This window comes from Hippocampus zosterae, chromosome 2 (genome assembly GCF_025434085.1).
Source record: "Hippocampus zosterae strain Florida chromosome 2, ASM2543408v3, whole genome shotgun sequence".
Taxonomy (NCBI): domain Eukaryota; kingdom Metazoa; phylum Chordata; class Actinopteri; order Syngnathiformes; family Syngnathidae; genus Hippocampus; species Hippocampus zosterae.
The window spans coordinates 34191431-34208633 of NC_067452.1; the positions used below are offsets into that span (position 1 = coordinate 34191431).

General features: G+C 43.6%; 1 protein-coding gene across 1 annotated transcript in view; it reads right to left on the bottom strand.

Moving 5' to 3' along the window:
• The window catches only part of soga1 (suppressor of glucose, autophagy associated 1), a 49888-nt gene that overhangs the window by 3322 nt on the left and 29363 nt on the right, over window positions 1-17203 (bottom strand). Inside the window, exons 5-20 of the mRNA XM_052057327.1 lie at window positions 13545-13607; window positions 11633-11800; window positions 11316-11469; window positions 9711-10251; window positions 9226-9526; window positions 7943-8158; window positions 5844-5972; window positions 4493-4597; window positions 4115-4345; window positions 3248-3364; window positions 3001-3168; window positions 2495-2644; window positions 2264-2365; window positions 1349-1413; window positions 1135-1270; window positions 130-684 (exon numbers count right to left, since the gene is read on the bottom strand). Coding sequence (XP_051913287.1) covers window positions 130-684; window positions 1135-1270; window positions 1349-1413; window positions 2264-2365; window positions 2495-2644; window positions 3001-3168; window positions 3248-3364; window positions 4115-4345; window positions 4493-4597; window positions 5844-5972; window positions 7943-8158; window positions 9226-9526; window positions 9711-10251; window positions 11316-11469; window positions 11633-11800; window positions 13545-13607 — 3201 coding nt within the window. The remainder of the gene's footprint in view (window positions 1-129; window positions 685-1134; window positions 1271-1348; window positions 1414-2263; window positions 2366-2494; window positions 2645-3000; window positions 3169-3247; window positions 3365-4114; window positions 4346-4492; window positions 4598-5843; window positions 5973-7942; window positions 8159-9225; window positions 9527-9710; window positions 10252-11315; window positions 11470-11632; window positions 11801-13544; window positions 13608-17203) is intronic.

A 17203-nucleotide genomic window follows, 5' to 3' on the forward strand; every position in this document is an offset into this window, starting at 1 on the left:
TTCGACCTGTGTTTGTTGCATTCTATTAGTTCACCACTAGGTGGCAAGTGCATTTTTACACACTGTCCCTTTTTAAAACCTTTCAAAGATTTAAAGCACATAAATTGGTTAAAAAATGAGTTGACTTACATGTTCCTTGCCAGATTTCCTCTCCAGAGATGAGGAGCGAATGGCTTGGCGCACACAGTTGGTCATCTCTTTCATGTCATCACTCAAGTTTGCTGCAATCTCACCCATTTCCAAGTTGCGGAACGCCGATGAGGTCAACCCGTCGGCCACGGCGTTAGTCGAGCCGTTGTTGACCGCAGCGTTGACAGCAGGAGCGCATGCACTCCTGCTCTCCAGCAGCTCTCGATGCTGCTCGGATAGCGAGCTCAGCCATTGCTCATAAGATGACGAAAAGCAGGACGAGGACTGCGGCGGCTCAGCCGGACCCGCCTCGGCGACAGTCAGCCCGAGGGCAGAGCTTCCGTCGGGGTTCCCGTTGGCCTCCCGTTTACTTCGTTGGTGCTCCATGCGTCGGACGGCAGGAGGGCTGTAGTACATCCTGATTCCGGTGCTTTCTGGAGCTGTGTGGCTCCTCTGGACGGACTCCAGATCCAGCTGTGATCCCACTAAGTTGCTGCAGGAGACACTCGCGCTGGGACCGTCCCAGGTTTTACAGGTTTCCCCGACATCCGAAGTCTGAAAAAATCCATATTGGGGAAATATGATTAGCAGGAACCACTCATAGTTGCATCATTCAAGTCAAACTGCTCAAAGTGCTCTCTTGCTGGTCCACTTTAGATCAAGTGACCGCTTAATTTGGTTTGCATGTGTCAAATGTTGATGACTGGACCCTTTTGGGTTCATGTGACAGTTTAATTAAAAAAAAAAAACGGTTCCAAAAAAAGTTTTATTCACATCTGATGAAATCTCCAAAAGTCAACCTCACCCATTTTGTGATCAATTTAGAGAGGTTAAATGCAACTGAGGTTGCTTTCACATTAGCGCCTTTTAGTTCATTTTGTTTACGAACCCCATCAAGTGACTTGGACCAGAGAAAGCCACCTCCAAACGTGAAAACTGAATCCGCGGGGGATTCTCAGGTGGATTTACTATTAACATGTACACAAGAAATTTTCTATTATTAACCTCATCAGTCAGACAGGTCCAATTCTTCTTGTTGGAGTCACTCAGCGGTGAACAAGTCAAAGGAGGGCGGGCCAAACCCCTCAGATCAGCTGTTGGCCGGAAGTCTGGATCATCGAGCCGTGGTATGTATTTGGTCCTTTACATAAAAACAGATTGTCATTCAAATGTGCCGATCAACAACACTCCTCATGTATTGACGCTGCCGTGCGTTCACCTTGGTGATCCTGTTCCAATGGTGACAAGAGTGTCTGCAGAGGACTCAGCGCCTGAAGACTTTGACTGTGAAGACAGAAGAAAAACAGAGCCTTCAATAAATTTTTTTTTACCTCTTTGTGATATTCAAACATGATGATCGCCTGGCAACCAGTTGGACATTATTGGCCAAATCCTTTGCTGTCATTTACATTGTCAGTTTTCAGTCACTCTTTTGTTCTTATGGAGTGTTCAGAGCCCAAATTGGCATCAAGGACAGCCGAATCCATCTAGCTCAAACTGACATGTGGCCGCTCATTTAAATTTATGAGCTAGCCAGTCAGGGTGTGGCTTCGATATGACTGAAACTCGAGTATTGCACATTATGGCAGATTACATTTTCAGTGTTACCTAGCCAGTTCTTCTAGTTACATCTATAAGACTTTGGTAGGCTTGAATAGAAAAGGGCCTTTCTCAAACCACCGGATTCACACCATTTTTGACATTACAAACCATTAATTAATTGACTCATTTTTACCAACTTTGACCCCTAATCGAATTGCACTTCTCATTTAGGGTCACACCTCTTATGCATAAATGGATACAGTATCAATAAAACACACTTTGTCGAAAATTCCTGTCTCATGAAAACTGAAAAAAGTGATGAGTCAATACAGGGCGTGTTAAGGAGTAGGACTCTCCGATAGTGTCTTTTTATGAATTTTCAACAACAACAAAAAAATTCCTATAAAGATAGCGGAGAAATGAGGTGAACCATGACAGAAACACATCTGATGAAAAGACTGGCAAGGAAACTCTTATCACTGATGATCATCCACTTCTATCATCGCAGGGCACACACTCTTATCTTGGACTTTTTCATCTCTATACACACACGCACAGGCACACACACACACACACACGAATGCACGCATACCTTAGTCTCTCTCAGCCCCTGCTCCCACTGTGCTCTCTCCTGGCTGAACCGCTCTAACAGCTCCAGCTTCTCCCTGCCCCAGTTCCTCTCTCCGATCTGAAGCTGTCATGGCAGAGAGCCAAAAATAAATAAATAAGGACGAAAAGAAGAGGACCATTGATCAACATGCTGTCTAAGTAGTCTAATAATAGCATCAGTGTTCAATCTAAGCACCATCCAAAGGCATCCCACCTGTTTGGTCAAGTCCATCACGGCTGCGTAGGACTCGGCCAGAAGGTGCTGGTGCTCCTCACGCTCCCTCTTCAGTGCCACCTTCAGGTCAGGCGGGTCCATCGTGTCAGCTGAGGACAGAGAGGCTGCTTTGGCTGCTTTGGTCTCAAGCTGAGGGGGGAAAAGAAAATCTGAGATTTTTAAAGATGTGGTAATCCATCCATATTTTTGGAGCGAGACACACTGGAGGCACACACACTGGACAGTTTGCCAGCAAATCACAGAGAAACATTTAGACCAGGGCCAACCAAGCCTTTTGAAACCAAGAGCTCCTTCTTGGCTCCTGATTAACCTGGAGTGTTACCAGTTTGCTAGTATGCACTTTCGAAATAAATGTGCTCAAACTACCCTCATATGTTACAATTAGTGATGAATGATATTCATTTCAGAGAAGACACTGATCACATTAGCCATTTCTCACAATAAAGACTTTGATTAGATAAAGAACAGCACTTTTCCTTGCCCACCTGAGTGATGAGGCTTTTAAGTTCGGTCCTTTCCACTTCCCACGATGCCTTGGCCTTTGCAAACTGCTGGGTGAGTTCCTGGGAGCCTTGCCGCTCTTGCTGCAGCTCGCCACTCAGGTCCTGCAGCGCTACCTTGAGGTCCGCCAGAGTGCTGCTCACCGCGTTCAACTAAAGAGCGCAAAATGCATCCACGTTGAGAGTGTTTTGGAAATAGGCAAGCGTGCGTTTAAGCATACGTGCCGCCAACCTTGATTGCCGGGCCAAGTGCTTGTTCATCTCCATCGGCCTTTTTTCCACTTAAGTGGACGGGGCTTGTCAAGTTATCTGCCTCCAATAAAAGGTAGAGGTCCTTTAGGTTGTTTATCTAGATAACCAAACACAGAGAATGATTGTTAAACTCCAATGACATTAACTGAATCAGTACCAGCCAATTCTAGACCCCCTTTTTTTTTTACCCTAAGTCTTGGAAAAACTGAAAAATAAAAAGTTGAACGTGTGGAGTGTGAAAAAATATATAAATATGTCTTTGGGAGTGAATGAGTTAAAAGTACCATATTTTCCGCACAATGAGGCGCACCTAAAAGCATTCAATTTTCTCAAAACCAGACATTGCGCCTTATAATCCGATGCGTCTTGTATATGGATCAATATTCAGATTTTCTTGGATGCATTATTTTAAATGTTCTGTAAAGCGCTTTATAACAGCTGCAGCGGTTGTGAAAGCTTTATATAAATAAAGCTGTATTGTATTGTATTCCCCTTAGCGTATCTCCATCTAGTGGATGCATAATGCAACCGCAGCCACTATTGTAGCTTCTATTTTATTCTGAGGCGCCTTATTTGAGGATTTAGATTTATTTTGCAGCATGTGACAGAGGGATGAGACTAAACAGAGAAGAGAAAAGTTCTTTTCTGCCAATTAGGAAATGATTTCCCCTTAACTGTTTCAACTTAAGCACGACAGTGTCATTCTGACGACTTTTAGCTGATACTCCATGTTACAATGTCATACTTGAAAAACGGCCTCTGAGATCTACTGTGCGTTTTTTTTTCTTTTTAATCTAATATCCATGGAGCAACGATGTTGTCAATGCATGACTGGAGAAGTTTGTACCTCCAGGATGTCTTTGTACTCCATGTCCTTCTTGCAGTCCAGTCTCCAGTGTTTGAGGAAGCAGCGTAGCTTGAGGCTGAGCAGCAGCAACGCTTCTTTGAGGTGCTGAGACTCCTGTACCAGCAGCGTCCTCTCTTGGCCCCATAACTTGTGCTGGAGCCGAGCCTGGAGGCCTAAACTCTGCAACTGGAAGTCCCGGCGGAGCAGAGCCTTCTGCTGCTCCTCGTGGAGCTGAGGGATTGACAAAAGAGTTTGAAAGCGATGTTGACAGGTTTTTTTTTTCATCATGTAATGTTGATACATATTAGGATTATTTGACCTTTGTGGCGGTCTGAGTGGCATTTAGTTTTTTCAGGAAATAATTCACCAGTGACTGACCTGTGAGAGTTTCAGTTTCATTTCTCTCTGAGTCTCTGTCTCCTTCTCCAACGTCGCTTGAGTGGAACCAAGTACCTCGCACGGCTTGGCATGGCAATCACCGAACTGGACAGGTTTGGGCAAGAAGCGAGTTTGGAGACGGTGGGCAGGGAAAAAAGAAAGATATGTGATGAGAACGGACAAGAATGCAAACAGGGTGGCGGGAAAGCGATGAAGGGAAGGGAAGGAAGCAACAGGAGAGTGTGAGGAAGACATAACGAACCCTTTAACTCATTCACTCCCAAAGACGTTTTTAAACGTCTTTTCAGACTTGGTCCAGAATTGGCTGGTACTGAATGAGTTAAAAGGGACGTGCTGCTCATGATTGCGCATAATTGATTCCTAACAACCATTAAGCGTTGACATCTGAATAGCACGTCTACTCCGCAGTGCTGAGGTTGGGGGTTCGAATTTGTGTGGAGTTTGGAAGTTCTCCCAGTACTTCCACACACGTTTTTGTTTCTGGGTTATCAATCTTTCTTCCATGTTGCAAAAACCTGAATGTTATCTTAATTGAAACCTCTAAATCGTTTAGGTGTGCATTTGACTGTGAATACTATAGTTGTCATGAACATTAAAAAGAAATAATCTGCTAGATCCTGTGGTGTACTTGCTGCCATTGCCCCTTGATATATACTTCTCATCCTGTATCGTGTCAAAGAGTAATTTATCCATAAATTGCTATCAAAAGCCCTCCCAGTGTGGAGTTTGCATGTCGGGCCTGTGTGGGTTTTCTCCGGGTAATCCGGTTTCCTCCCACATTCCAAAAACATGCATGGCAATCTGATTTGACACTAAATTGTCCCTAGATGTGAGTGTGAGCATGGATGATTGTTCGATGTGCCCTGAGATTAACTGGCAACTGGTTCAGGGTGTCCCCCGCCTACTGTCCGAAGACAGCTGGGATACGCTCCAGCACCCCCCGCAACCCTTGTGAGGATACACGGATCGGAAAAAGGGTGGATGAATGGATTTTAGAATGCCAAATAAAATGTTGGATGGGCTTCACTGGGGTTACACAGATATCTGGCGTGTAGCCCCCCTAAGTCCCGGCGTAGAACCATCACAGCTGTGCGCACCACAGAACTTACATTGTTTGGGAAAAATAGAGCCCTATCTCTGCTAGCCAGCCTGGGAACTGCCTCGAGGCTTGCCGGAAATAGCTGAGCACTATTTCACTCAGGGTGAACGTCAGCCCAGCGCTACTCTTCTGCCTCCGGTGCGACGGTTTTGCACAAAGGCAGTATGACTAAACGCTAAAAGACCAAAACAACAAGCACGCTGTGCTAAATCATACTTTTACATGACTTACCAGTGCATCTTGTGTCTCCTCTTCATCCTCCTCTGTTTGCGCAATGTGCTTTCGTCTTTTCTTGTCGTCACCGTGACCGTTCTCTGTTTCCCCTTTGAACCCCGGCTGCAACCGGTCCCTACAATCAGGCTGCCGCATTCATGCGTGGGCAAGTCAATGAAGAAAGAAATGAAAAACAAACATACGAACGAAGAAATCATAGAGAACAGAAGGCGGAAATGCAAGCCAAACAAAAAAAAGAGAAAGAAAAAAAAATAAAAGAAGCCAATGGAACAAATGCGAGATAAATTATATGTACTCAACAAACGCATACAAAAACAACAATTGGTGGCTTTCACATGACAAAAAAAAGGAAGTAGAGGAAAAAGAGCTTGGTCAGAGAAGAGAAGGAGAGAGTGGAGAAAAAAAAGAAAAGCAAAACAAAGGAAATAATGAAAGGCTGAGGGGAAGGACACAGACACAGAAGAGTACACAAGTGGGCAGAAGGGTGGGGGGCAAGTAGGAGAGAAAGGACAGCGAGAGAAAGAGTACGGGTGAAAGGTCAAAGCGAGGGACACAACACCAAGCGTTGGAAAGGAGATGTGAGGTGTGATAAAGATCAGGGGGCGTGGCGTGAAAATGGCAGCCCGTCGTGGTGGTGTGGGGTAGGGGAATTAAAAAGGGGGCAACAGGGAGTGAAAGACCAAGTGTTATGGTGCCCATGCAGAGAAAAGGACAACAGGAAGAAAGAAGGGAGGGGGCGAGGGGTGTTTGGACTCAGAATTGGCCTCGAATGGAGTCGAAAAAATTATTTCACTTCGTTGGAAAATTATTCTTGAACAACACATTAATATATTACTGAAATAGAAATTTCATTTAAGACAAATTGCATTTTTCCCCACTAGGTAATGTATTTTGAAAAAGCCTGAAAATAGGTACATAATAAATATAGAAACAAAATAAGTGCACCAGAATTGGATAGTTCTTTATTGTTTTGACGTCAGAGAGAAAAAAACATTGTTCTGTACAAGCTCATATGATAATTTTGTTTGTTTGTTTGTTTGTTTTTAGGTGTTTGGTGATTACTCAATTTGGATGTGATTACTATCATAGTCACCTGAATGCATCAAGTGATACATTTTACGATGATGATAATTAGCATCTTGCTGGCATCGGGCTGAAACCTCCAAATTCAGTGATTTTTCTCCCCCCGTAAATAAATACTATTAGTCAATCCTTATGTGGGTCTGCTATTTTCTTTTTTTATAAAGTATTGATCAATCTAAGGGTGCTTAAAATGTCTTGCTCTGTTTGACTCCACAGTCATGCTGATTTTGGAGATTTTGGAGACGCGAGGATTTCGCCCAACGCCAGCAATATGTAGCAATCACGAAGAAAGAGTTCATTAAATTCCAAATGAAACAATAAAAAAATTGAGGAAAAAAATCTACAAATAAAACCTTGATGTATTTTAATGTTGCACTTAACAGGCATAGTTTTATTTCACAATTGGATGCTTTAAAATGTAAAATAGAGACAGTTTTGCTCTGCTACTGGTAAGTGCCACATAGAGTGCACAAGTAGATTTTAAATGGATCTGAAACAGCATGCAGAGTACAATATCCATGAGCCCATGACTAAATGACTATAATTACAGTCGAATAAAATTGCCAAGTCACGATTCAGACGATGCAAATAAACATGAAAGCAATTTCATGCAACAACAACCAGGCTCCATTTGAGGCCCACGGCAGTGTCTCAAAATTGGGTTAGGAGGTGGATCCAACTGCATGCGGAGGCCACAGAGGGAAGCTTACATTAACAGTTCAATTCTGACTCTTTCTAACACGTGGTATTTACAAAGCTTTTTTTAGGACATCGGCAAATCCTAAAAAAACATGTTTTTATGAGAATGAGTCAGATTTGAACATGCATTGGAAATCCCGTGCAAGAACGATGGGATTGGGAATGGTGAAAACGGCCCAGAAAGTAGGATTTGCAGAATGCAGGAAAGAGAAAATAACTGAAACAAAAAAGCTTAAAAAAAATAACAACAACAAGAAAAGAAACAGATTGAAAAGGAATGATGACAAGGAGTGAACGTCATGTCTTTTTTTTACCTTCTCTTCTGCAGTCTTGAGTGCATCATGCTGGTTTTCGGCACAGGATAATACATTGACTGATGAGGTCAAGGAAGACTGACCCTCACCAAGTGAGGATTTCCCCAGGCTGTCAACGTGCTCCACGAAGACCTGCAGCTGGCCGTGAAGGGCCTGCAGCCTGCTAGTCAGAGCGCCAACCAGAGGCCTGTCAGCCAAGTCGGAAAGCTCGGAGATCTATTGGGAACACGGATGCGAAATGACACGATTTGATGCGCAAGTTAAGTCGGATATATCAGTTCAGAATCTGCAAGGCCGATCGTGTGTTTGTTTGTTTTGTGGGGATGGGGGAGGGGGGTCATTCATCCAGATTCTTTGTGAAAAAAGTTCCTCTTTCTGATTGATTAAGTGAAGTTCATTAGACCGAATTATACAGATAACTGCAAAGCTGAAAATGTTGCTATTCAAAGGGCATACAGGTATTTCCTTAAAATGTTTCAGATTCGATTTTGAATGGCTTTAGGTTTCATTGTGGGCATGGTCAATTTGATGGTGGCAGTTGCTGTTCGGTGCCTTCTACCGTCTTTGTTACCGATTTGTTGCTTGACTGTTGTATATGTTAGTTGTTCCATGTACTGCACTTTGTATGCAGCGATGGCTGTTTGGACATGCTCTATAAATACAGTTGACTTGAGTTGAGTTAATGGTGACCTCATAACAGTGTGACACCCCAAGTTATTACTATAGTATACAAAGTCCAAAAATCAAGTCAAGTCATACAAATGCATACAAAGTGCTGTACATGGAGCAATATAACATGCACAATAAACAGTAAGACAAATCGGTAATAAAGACGGTAGAAAGCACCAAACAGTAAAACCAAGAACAAATCTAAGTCATGCTGAGTCGAATGCCAAAGAATACAAGTGAGTTTTGAGGAGGGATTTGAAGATGGGCACGTAGCATTTTGTATAATTTATTTCACAAACTAGGATGTCCTTTGAGTAATTTTCATTTAACCCTTTCGTGCAACCTGCAACCTGATAACATGATAAGCTGTCCACTGTCGTAACCGTTGTCCTCGAAAGGGTTAATGACTTTGCATGTTTAGCTCCACCCCAAAGGTAGAGCGCCAAACGTGATATGGAAAGAATGAGTGATTTTGGTATCCCTGGAAATGGACACATTTAACTATGGTTTTGTGTGCTCAATTACACTGCTTGGAGGATTATTTATTTATTTTTTTGCTGGTAGATGCCTTTAAAGCCAACAAGAAAAAAAAAAAAAGAAATGAAGAGACTGACCTGGCAGGGAGGCTGCGCTTTCTCCAGGTCACACGATTCTGCCGCCTCGTTGCCGCAAACGCTGTGATAAATGGACGGCGAGGAAGGTAGGCAGTTCGACTCCGGGGCAGTGAGGAGCTGTATCGCTGTGGAAATCAGGCGAGCCTGGTCCCTCATGGCGAGCAAAGCGTTGTGGTCCTTGAGCCCGAGGAGGCCACACGGTGAGGTTTTTGTCCCGGCGGTTTTGTCCATCTTGTTGTTTTGTTCGGTGGTCTCCAGTAAATCGTTCTCCAGCCCTAACGGCTCTTTGCGATGTGGCGAACTGATGGAAAAAGAAATAGAGGCTCTTTCTGAGAATTACATTTATGGCACAGTGGAACTCGAATTTCAGTGTGTTGTTTTTTTTCTTTAGCTTTTTTACACAGGGAATCAAGTGAGCAATAAAGGGCAATCAAAAATGATGAGCAAGTCCCGTACTGCCAAAGTACACGTCACTTTGACGCTACCTGTCAGGGAGACACTCGGCTGAATCTCCAGCCTCTTGGTCCGTCTCCAGAGCCACTCGTAAAGATGATGAGGAGGATGGAGGCTGGTAGGAAGCAAGGTCACACCGCTGCAAGTTGGACAAGAGCACTCGGTTCTCGTACTGCAGCTTTTTCACCTTCCCGCCGAGCTCTCCGATCTGAAGCCGTGCTACTCGAAGCTCTTCCTCCTGGGGGGACAGATCTGGGCTGATGAGCACAGCTCCCTCCTGCACGGACTGTGGCGACCCATCGTGAAGCAGCCTTTCCGACAGCGACGTCCCAGAGCCGGAAGTGAGGGGCGGCGGTGGTGGCGGAAGCTCAGATTTATAGCGGTTGATTTCATTCATCAGGAGCTTGTTCTGCTCTTCCATCTCGAGCAAGGACCTCCTCAGAAGCTCCGCCTCCTCCTCCACAAACTGGAGGTGTCTCTGAAGCTCCATGACGTTTTCGGATGAAGCGCTTACCCCGGCGAGTGGCCCTGTCCCCGGACCACCTCCAACACCGTTAAGTTCTTGAGGCCCATCTAAAGAGGAGCAGGAGTGATGTGAACAGAACAGTGGGGGGGGGGGGGGGGGGGTAGATAAAAAGTCGAAGTTAAAAAATGGACGGAAGCAGATATTCTCAGTCATGTTCTTGCTCTGATATAAACATCGACGACCACAATGTATTCCGGTGATAAGAGCATGCAGTACCTTTTTGTTTCACATATAGGGCATTTTTATTGTACTATATTTATTGAACATATGATTCATGTTAGCGGCCCGGTGGTCCAGTGGTTAACATGTTGACTTCACAGTGCAAAAGGTATCGGGTTCAATTTCAGCTTCGGCCTCCCTGTGTGGAGTTTGCATGTTCTCCCCGGGCCTTCGTGGGTTTTCTCTGGGTACTCCGGTTTCCTCCCACATTCCAAAAACATACATGGCAGGCTGATTGAACACTCTCAATTGTCCCGAGGTGTGAGTGTGAGTGCGGATTGTTAGTCTCTGTGTGCTCTGCGATTGGATGGCAACCGGTTCAGGGTGTCCCCCGCCTACTGCCCGAAGACAGCTGGGATAGGCCCACCGCGACCCTTGTGAGGATAAAGCGGATCGGAAAATGGATGGATGGATTATTCACATTCTTTTGTTCAATCCAATTTTGATAGAATTGCCATTCATTCTTAGTAGCGAGTATAAAGACAGGCGGAACATGTTTTGTTCCAATTCTGCAGAATATTTCTCTGAATATAGCATCTATTTATTAATTAGTTTGACATTAAATAATAATAATACATTTTATTTATAAGCGCCTTTCAAGACACCCAAGGACACTTTACAATAACAAAAAACACAAAACAATACGGTAGTATTTATTACTCTCCTCTAATCTCTGCATGACAAAAGAATGCAGCAGTGAGTGAAGAAATGTTTTACAAAGACAAAACTGTAGTTGTGTTGGTTATTGTGTCTGTGCTTTTTGTTTGGGCTCTGAAAAATGGATTTAGGGATTACGTGTCATTTTCCAAAATAATCGTTGCCTTCATTTTGAAATCTCACATTTAAGAGTATATCCATAAAATGACAGACATAAAGTGGGACAAAGTGCTACCTTGTGGCCCTTTCATGTCATCCATCTCAGCTCGGAGGCCTCTGTTCTCTACCTCCAGCTCCACAATTCGGCGACTCAACAGGTTGGCCTCCTCTTCCACGAGCTTCAGGTGAACTCTGACTTCTGCCTCGCGGGTGTGGGGGGAGTCGGCAACCTGACCGGAGTCGAATCAAACAAACTTATCAATTGACCTCTTAAAAACATATACTGTTGATTAAAAAAATGGAAATTAAGCAATGGTAAGCACTTCACTGAGCCAGGTTAGCAAACAGAGATATGGAAAGGAAACTGTCAATCAGAAGATCGACAATGAATACCTCCTCAACAGTGATGGAGGCGTCAACGTCCCCGTAAAGGGACCTGTATTTGGCCAGCTCCTCCTTCATGGCCTCGCTATCCCTCACCAATTTGGTCAGCTTCTTGCACATCAGGGCCGATTCCTCTTTGGCGAAGTGGAGCTGACACTTCAGGTCTGAGCTGTCCTCCTGGTGGTTATGGAATAAAAGGCAAGAGCAACATGGTGAGCACTCAAATCTCGCTGGGACAGCTGCGTGCTGCAGCTTTTTATTTATCGACCAAAACACTTGGAACGATTCCTGTAGCAATTCTTTAGAAAGTTTGAAGTGACTGCCCTAAATCACAGAAAGAGCTAAAATCCCATTCTTTTCACAAACTCCAATGACGAGATTTGAAGGTCATTTACAGGACCTAATGGCTTTGTAGCTGGAATATATTTACTTGCCAGTTGGGGGAACTTTTTTTGCTGTGCCCGAATATTTTTTTTTATGGCAGGTTATGGCACAGAAGAAAGAGAATGGGACGGGACTCTATCGCGCAACAGTGGGCAATCCTGAACCACACTAAATCAGACATCTCCAAATTATGTACAGAATTAATCATGAGATAAGACAAGATGAGTAGTTTTTAGTTATATTCAGTTCCTTGTTTTGGTTTAGTTTTTTTAAAATACCAGTTGTCGATGTCTGTTTTGTTCCCATTCCCGTTCGGATAGGACACACCAAGTTTTATGACCCAAGGATCGTGATTCGGACAGTCCCATTCCAAATATAAGTGACATCAAAAAGTCAACCAAATGGAACTTTGAAGCACCACTGTCATGTAGAGAAACATTTTCATACGACTTGCCACCGACCCGAAGTGACCACCCCCCCCTTTCAAACACACCCCCCAGCCAACTCTGATGGTCTATTTGCTTTCCAGCCTGTGAGACATTTCCAAACACATAAAGTGAGATGAGGGGCAGCACATTCAGACCATTTATGGTACGTGCTTTGGGACAGGCTTTATCCCTGCAATGCAAACAACGTAAAAGAATGAGTTGGCCAAAATGTAGATAAATACCGACACAGACAAGATAAGAGGCGGGAAATTGGCAGAGATTAAGTAAAAGAATACAAGAGATGTTGATTTATTTGCTTACGCTGGTATTTATTTGTCTGGGCAGTGTGGGACACTTGAAGGACAAAAACGTCCACAATTGTGCAGACAAAACTCAACGGTTAATCTTCAAGTGATATTTTCTAGACATCTTGCCCACGTTCATCTTGTTTCGCTGAATTCTTGTATGGTACGTATTTTGGTCCTCAAGTCATTTTGGAGTACTTTAAGTTTCGTGTGTTTTGGATTTTTGCCATTTCGTTTTGAGGACTTTCGGTCCTCGTCCTCAAATTGATGGTGCAGTTTCTTTTCCTAGCTGGTTTTCCTGGCTTGTTGTTGTCAGCGATTTCTGATGATACTTTTTTCTGAAATGTCTTTTGTAGCGCAGTTTATCAGAATCTGCATTTTTGGGATCCACACTTGACATCTGGCTGATGACAATCTCGATTTGAAATATCGTCAATGCATTAAAAAAATAAATCCCGTTGACCGTTGGTTTCTAATATCATTTTCGTTTTTTCCTCTAAACGCCTGGTCTCCTTCTGTCACAAATGTATTCTGATGACATCGGTGATCGATTTCCTTGTTCCTCTGAGCTAGCGAAACTCGACCCGCTCTGAGATTTATTACAAACTCAGCATATAGAACACATCACTGTAATCACTTCCTCCTTAGTTGGTTGAGCATCGCTGGTTAAAATAAAGGTTTTGAATGATTGACAGCCATTGAACGCCTTCTCGGTTCATGCCAATAAATCAGCCTGTCTTCCCGCGCCATTTATTTTATTGAGTGTTCAAACGCCGTTGCGCGTGTCTTAATGTGTTTGTTTACCTGCGGGGGGAGCTTCTTGTCTGGTTTGTTGTTGGGTCGTGCTGCTCTTTTCTTCTGGGAGTTCTGAAACACCAAAGATCCACACTTGTTAGGGTGGCAAAATGATATTCAGACTTCATTATGTGTTTGCAAAACTAATTCATGACGTGAACTATTAAATGAATACAAAACTGTTCCACTCCAGTCCATTAGGTGGTGGTAATGCACAACACAAAACTGGGTGCTTTTGTTTCAGCAGCCCTATTTGGTTGACTGTCCCACTTGACTCCCCCAATCCATGCAGACTCTAATCAACCAATTAAACGTCATAACTGATCAAATATATATAATATTTTACTTATAAATCAATCGCAAACAGTGCCGACCTTTAGTTCTTCAAGGCGTTATTGCTATGTATGTAATCATGGCCATGCTGGTGTTTATCACCGGGGCAACACTGTTAGGAGCAATAACATGACACAATAGAGGCAGGAGGACCCGTTGCTGTATCGCAGTTGTCTCCTTCTGGATCACTGCTTCAACACAGTTTGAAGTCGAGAGAGGAGAGGAGATTAATAACCCTGTAACGCACCCTGTAACGCACCCTGTAACGTGATAACATGATAAACCGTCTACTGTAATAACCGCTGTTCCTGAACGGGTTAAAAACAACAACAACAACAAAAATGAATATCAAAGCAATATGATGAAATCCTGCAAAAACTGTGCTCACACCGCTAATGAACTACTCTTCTCACAGAGAAACCAGCCTGCGCTCATCCAAGTGTCTGCTCAGCATATTACACACTCATAAATCATCATCTTGTATTCACTTCAGCACACGCGCGCGCGCACACACACACACACACACACACACACACACACGCGCACACACACGCACGCACTGCCAAGCAGGCTCATCGTGGCTCTGTGTGTTTCCATGGAAACAAGCTACTCTGCAGTGGACAACAACAAAAGAGGAAAATGGTGGGAGGGAAGGGAAGGCTGAGGACAGAAAAAAGTACCGTAATAGAGGTGTTTAGGTTTTTTTTCAACCTTGTGCATTTGCCCAAACGATTACCTTCAAGTAAATGTTAGAGGAGTGTTACTTTTGCATCATCAGCATTTAAGGCGCTGCCTTGTTTTTTTTTCTTTTCCACCGGTCTGACGAGCTCCTCCCTTCCGACTTTGCTGCTCATTCTCTGCCCATCCTTACGGTTCATTTCTCTTTAACTCTTCATCACTGTTTTGGCAACATGGTGACCTTTTCATTTTTCGTGTGACACCGTTCTTCCCTTCCGATATGTTCTCAAATGTTCTCTTGCCCTTTGTGCCTCCAAACGTACTTTACGATATGTTTACCACAGCACAGACAGTCCCTGGCTCTTCAATGGCTCAACAATAAGCCTGCCTGTCATCGCTTCTGGCTAAAAGTTGAACAGATGTGGGAAGCGCTTGATCGGGCTTTCGGGGGCGCAGCCTTCGGAGCACATTACTTGACATAAGAAGGGCGTCACAGAATGTCACGCACCGGTTTTAGACTTTCAAACAAGTCCGGTTGGCTGATCTCTTGGAGTGTGCGCAACACAAAAGAAACCCAAAGGAAGATGATATGATGGAACTCACAAATGATAAGGCGGATAGTGACAAGTGGGAGGCTGCAAGAATACCCAATTGTTCAGCAGTGGCGACATTTGAAAGGGGAATTACAATGCAGTTGAATGGATGATGCAATATACCTACAGTGTATTGTACAAAGTTATATTCAGTACATGTATAGATAGAACATCTTCAAAGGATGTGCAACTCATGCAGTATTCATGTTTCAGGCAATTGGTCAAGCACAAGGTAGAACATACAGTATGTGCATGGGGAATTTAATTGAAGATGAATCATTTCAATATTTTATCGAGATGCTTTAAGAGGTCGGATGCTTTCTTTCTGGGATGAAGGACTTTAGTAACACATTTTTTTCATTCATTCATTCACGTTTGCCGGCAATGTACAACTGTGGTAAATGTGATATTTTACAATTATTTTCATGCTCAAAATTACTGAGTATGTTGAATGGCACTTTTTGTTCCCCAGACCGACACCAGTAAGAGGATTCAACTATTGAGTGCTCACCGATACCACACATCTGATACCACTGAATCAGAAAATAGATTCAGTAAATATACAGAATTTTAAGAACCAAATCAAGGAACTGAAATAAAAGAGTGAAAAGGAAGTGTGTCCGTTTAAACCCCCAGCAGCCGTGTACCAAATACGTTGCCATGGTGACGGCATCAGAAACCTGTCACCAAGCCACCCGACTGTGGCATATTAATGAAACGACACAGAAGGACAAAAAGGAAGAGGTAATGAGAAGGGAAAAGAAGGCTACGGAAAGAATGCATAATACAGTCGGAGGGTCGAAGCGGCATGATTAGTCGGTTACAGCTTGTTGTGATCTACAAAAAACATGCCCTCATAAAGTAATCCAGCGGGCCTACATGAATTGCGAAGGATGCATTTTTACATGTCAAATTCACCTATACCTGCCAAGTAAGTAGGATTATGAAAAACAAACAAGCCTGAGTATAACATAACGCTTTGTAGTCATGGCAAAATGTAATAATTTCACTGTAGTTTTGTGTGTAGCGATACCCAAGTGGCGGGAAAATTGTCCACGTGTTAAGATAATAACACTTGAGCTTTGAGATACTTTCCGACTAAATTCTCGTGGGAAATATAACATCGTTTTACAATGCTCGCCATCGTCCTCCACTCCCACTCTTATTGCGGCTGACACGTGAGATGCCAACAAACGATATGAGAGGGAGGACATCAGCACACAACATAGAATCTCCATCTGCTCTATGTGGATGCATGTGTGTGTGTGTGTGTGTGTGTGTGTGTGTGTGTGTGTGTGTGTGTGAGAGAGAGCGAGAGAGAGAGAGAAAGAGAGTGCATGTGTGCATGCATGCACACTGAGATTCATCACTTAAAATGGGGGCAACGCTATCAGATCAATAAACAGCGCCTCTACTGGTTGCAGTAAAGTAGTGCACTCCATTTTGCATCAGTTGTTTCAGGTGCAATTAATTGCTCATCCATTTTTATGAAAACTAAACCAATAACCCAGCATTGTGATAAAAAGTCACGGCTCACATTTAGTTCTGATTTGCTTACGGTGATTATCTTTTAGTGTGAGTAATTGAACTCACTCAATTCATCCATGACGTTGCATTTCACCAAGCGCCCATTAAACTATTCGCGACAATCTGTTCACATGTTGCGTAAGACGTTATGACGTGCGAGCAGAACAAAAGCGGGGCTCTGATGGGCCTGGCAGGCCACTCGCAACCTTTGGGTGAGTGTTTGATCTGTGTACGATCAAACGCTGCATATGCAGGCACGCATAGGATCGCACCTCTGCCTCGTTCAGATGGTCCTTCAGCAGCTTTATGGGAAACGATGGGAAGATGTTGCTTCCTTCATATGCTAATTAAGATGAAGCCACAGGCTTAATAGCGAGCTTGCAGTTTTTTTTTCACAGGGTGTAAAGTATAAATCGAAGCATAATTTCCCGCACTAGACAACGCAAGACGATCTCTGGCGGGTTTATTCCGGCACATATTGGTGAATAATAACTCCCTGCCCTGGCATTTATGAGACGCGAGTTTTTCCACAACCTG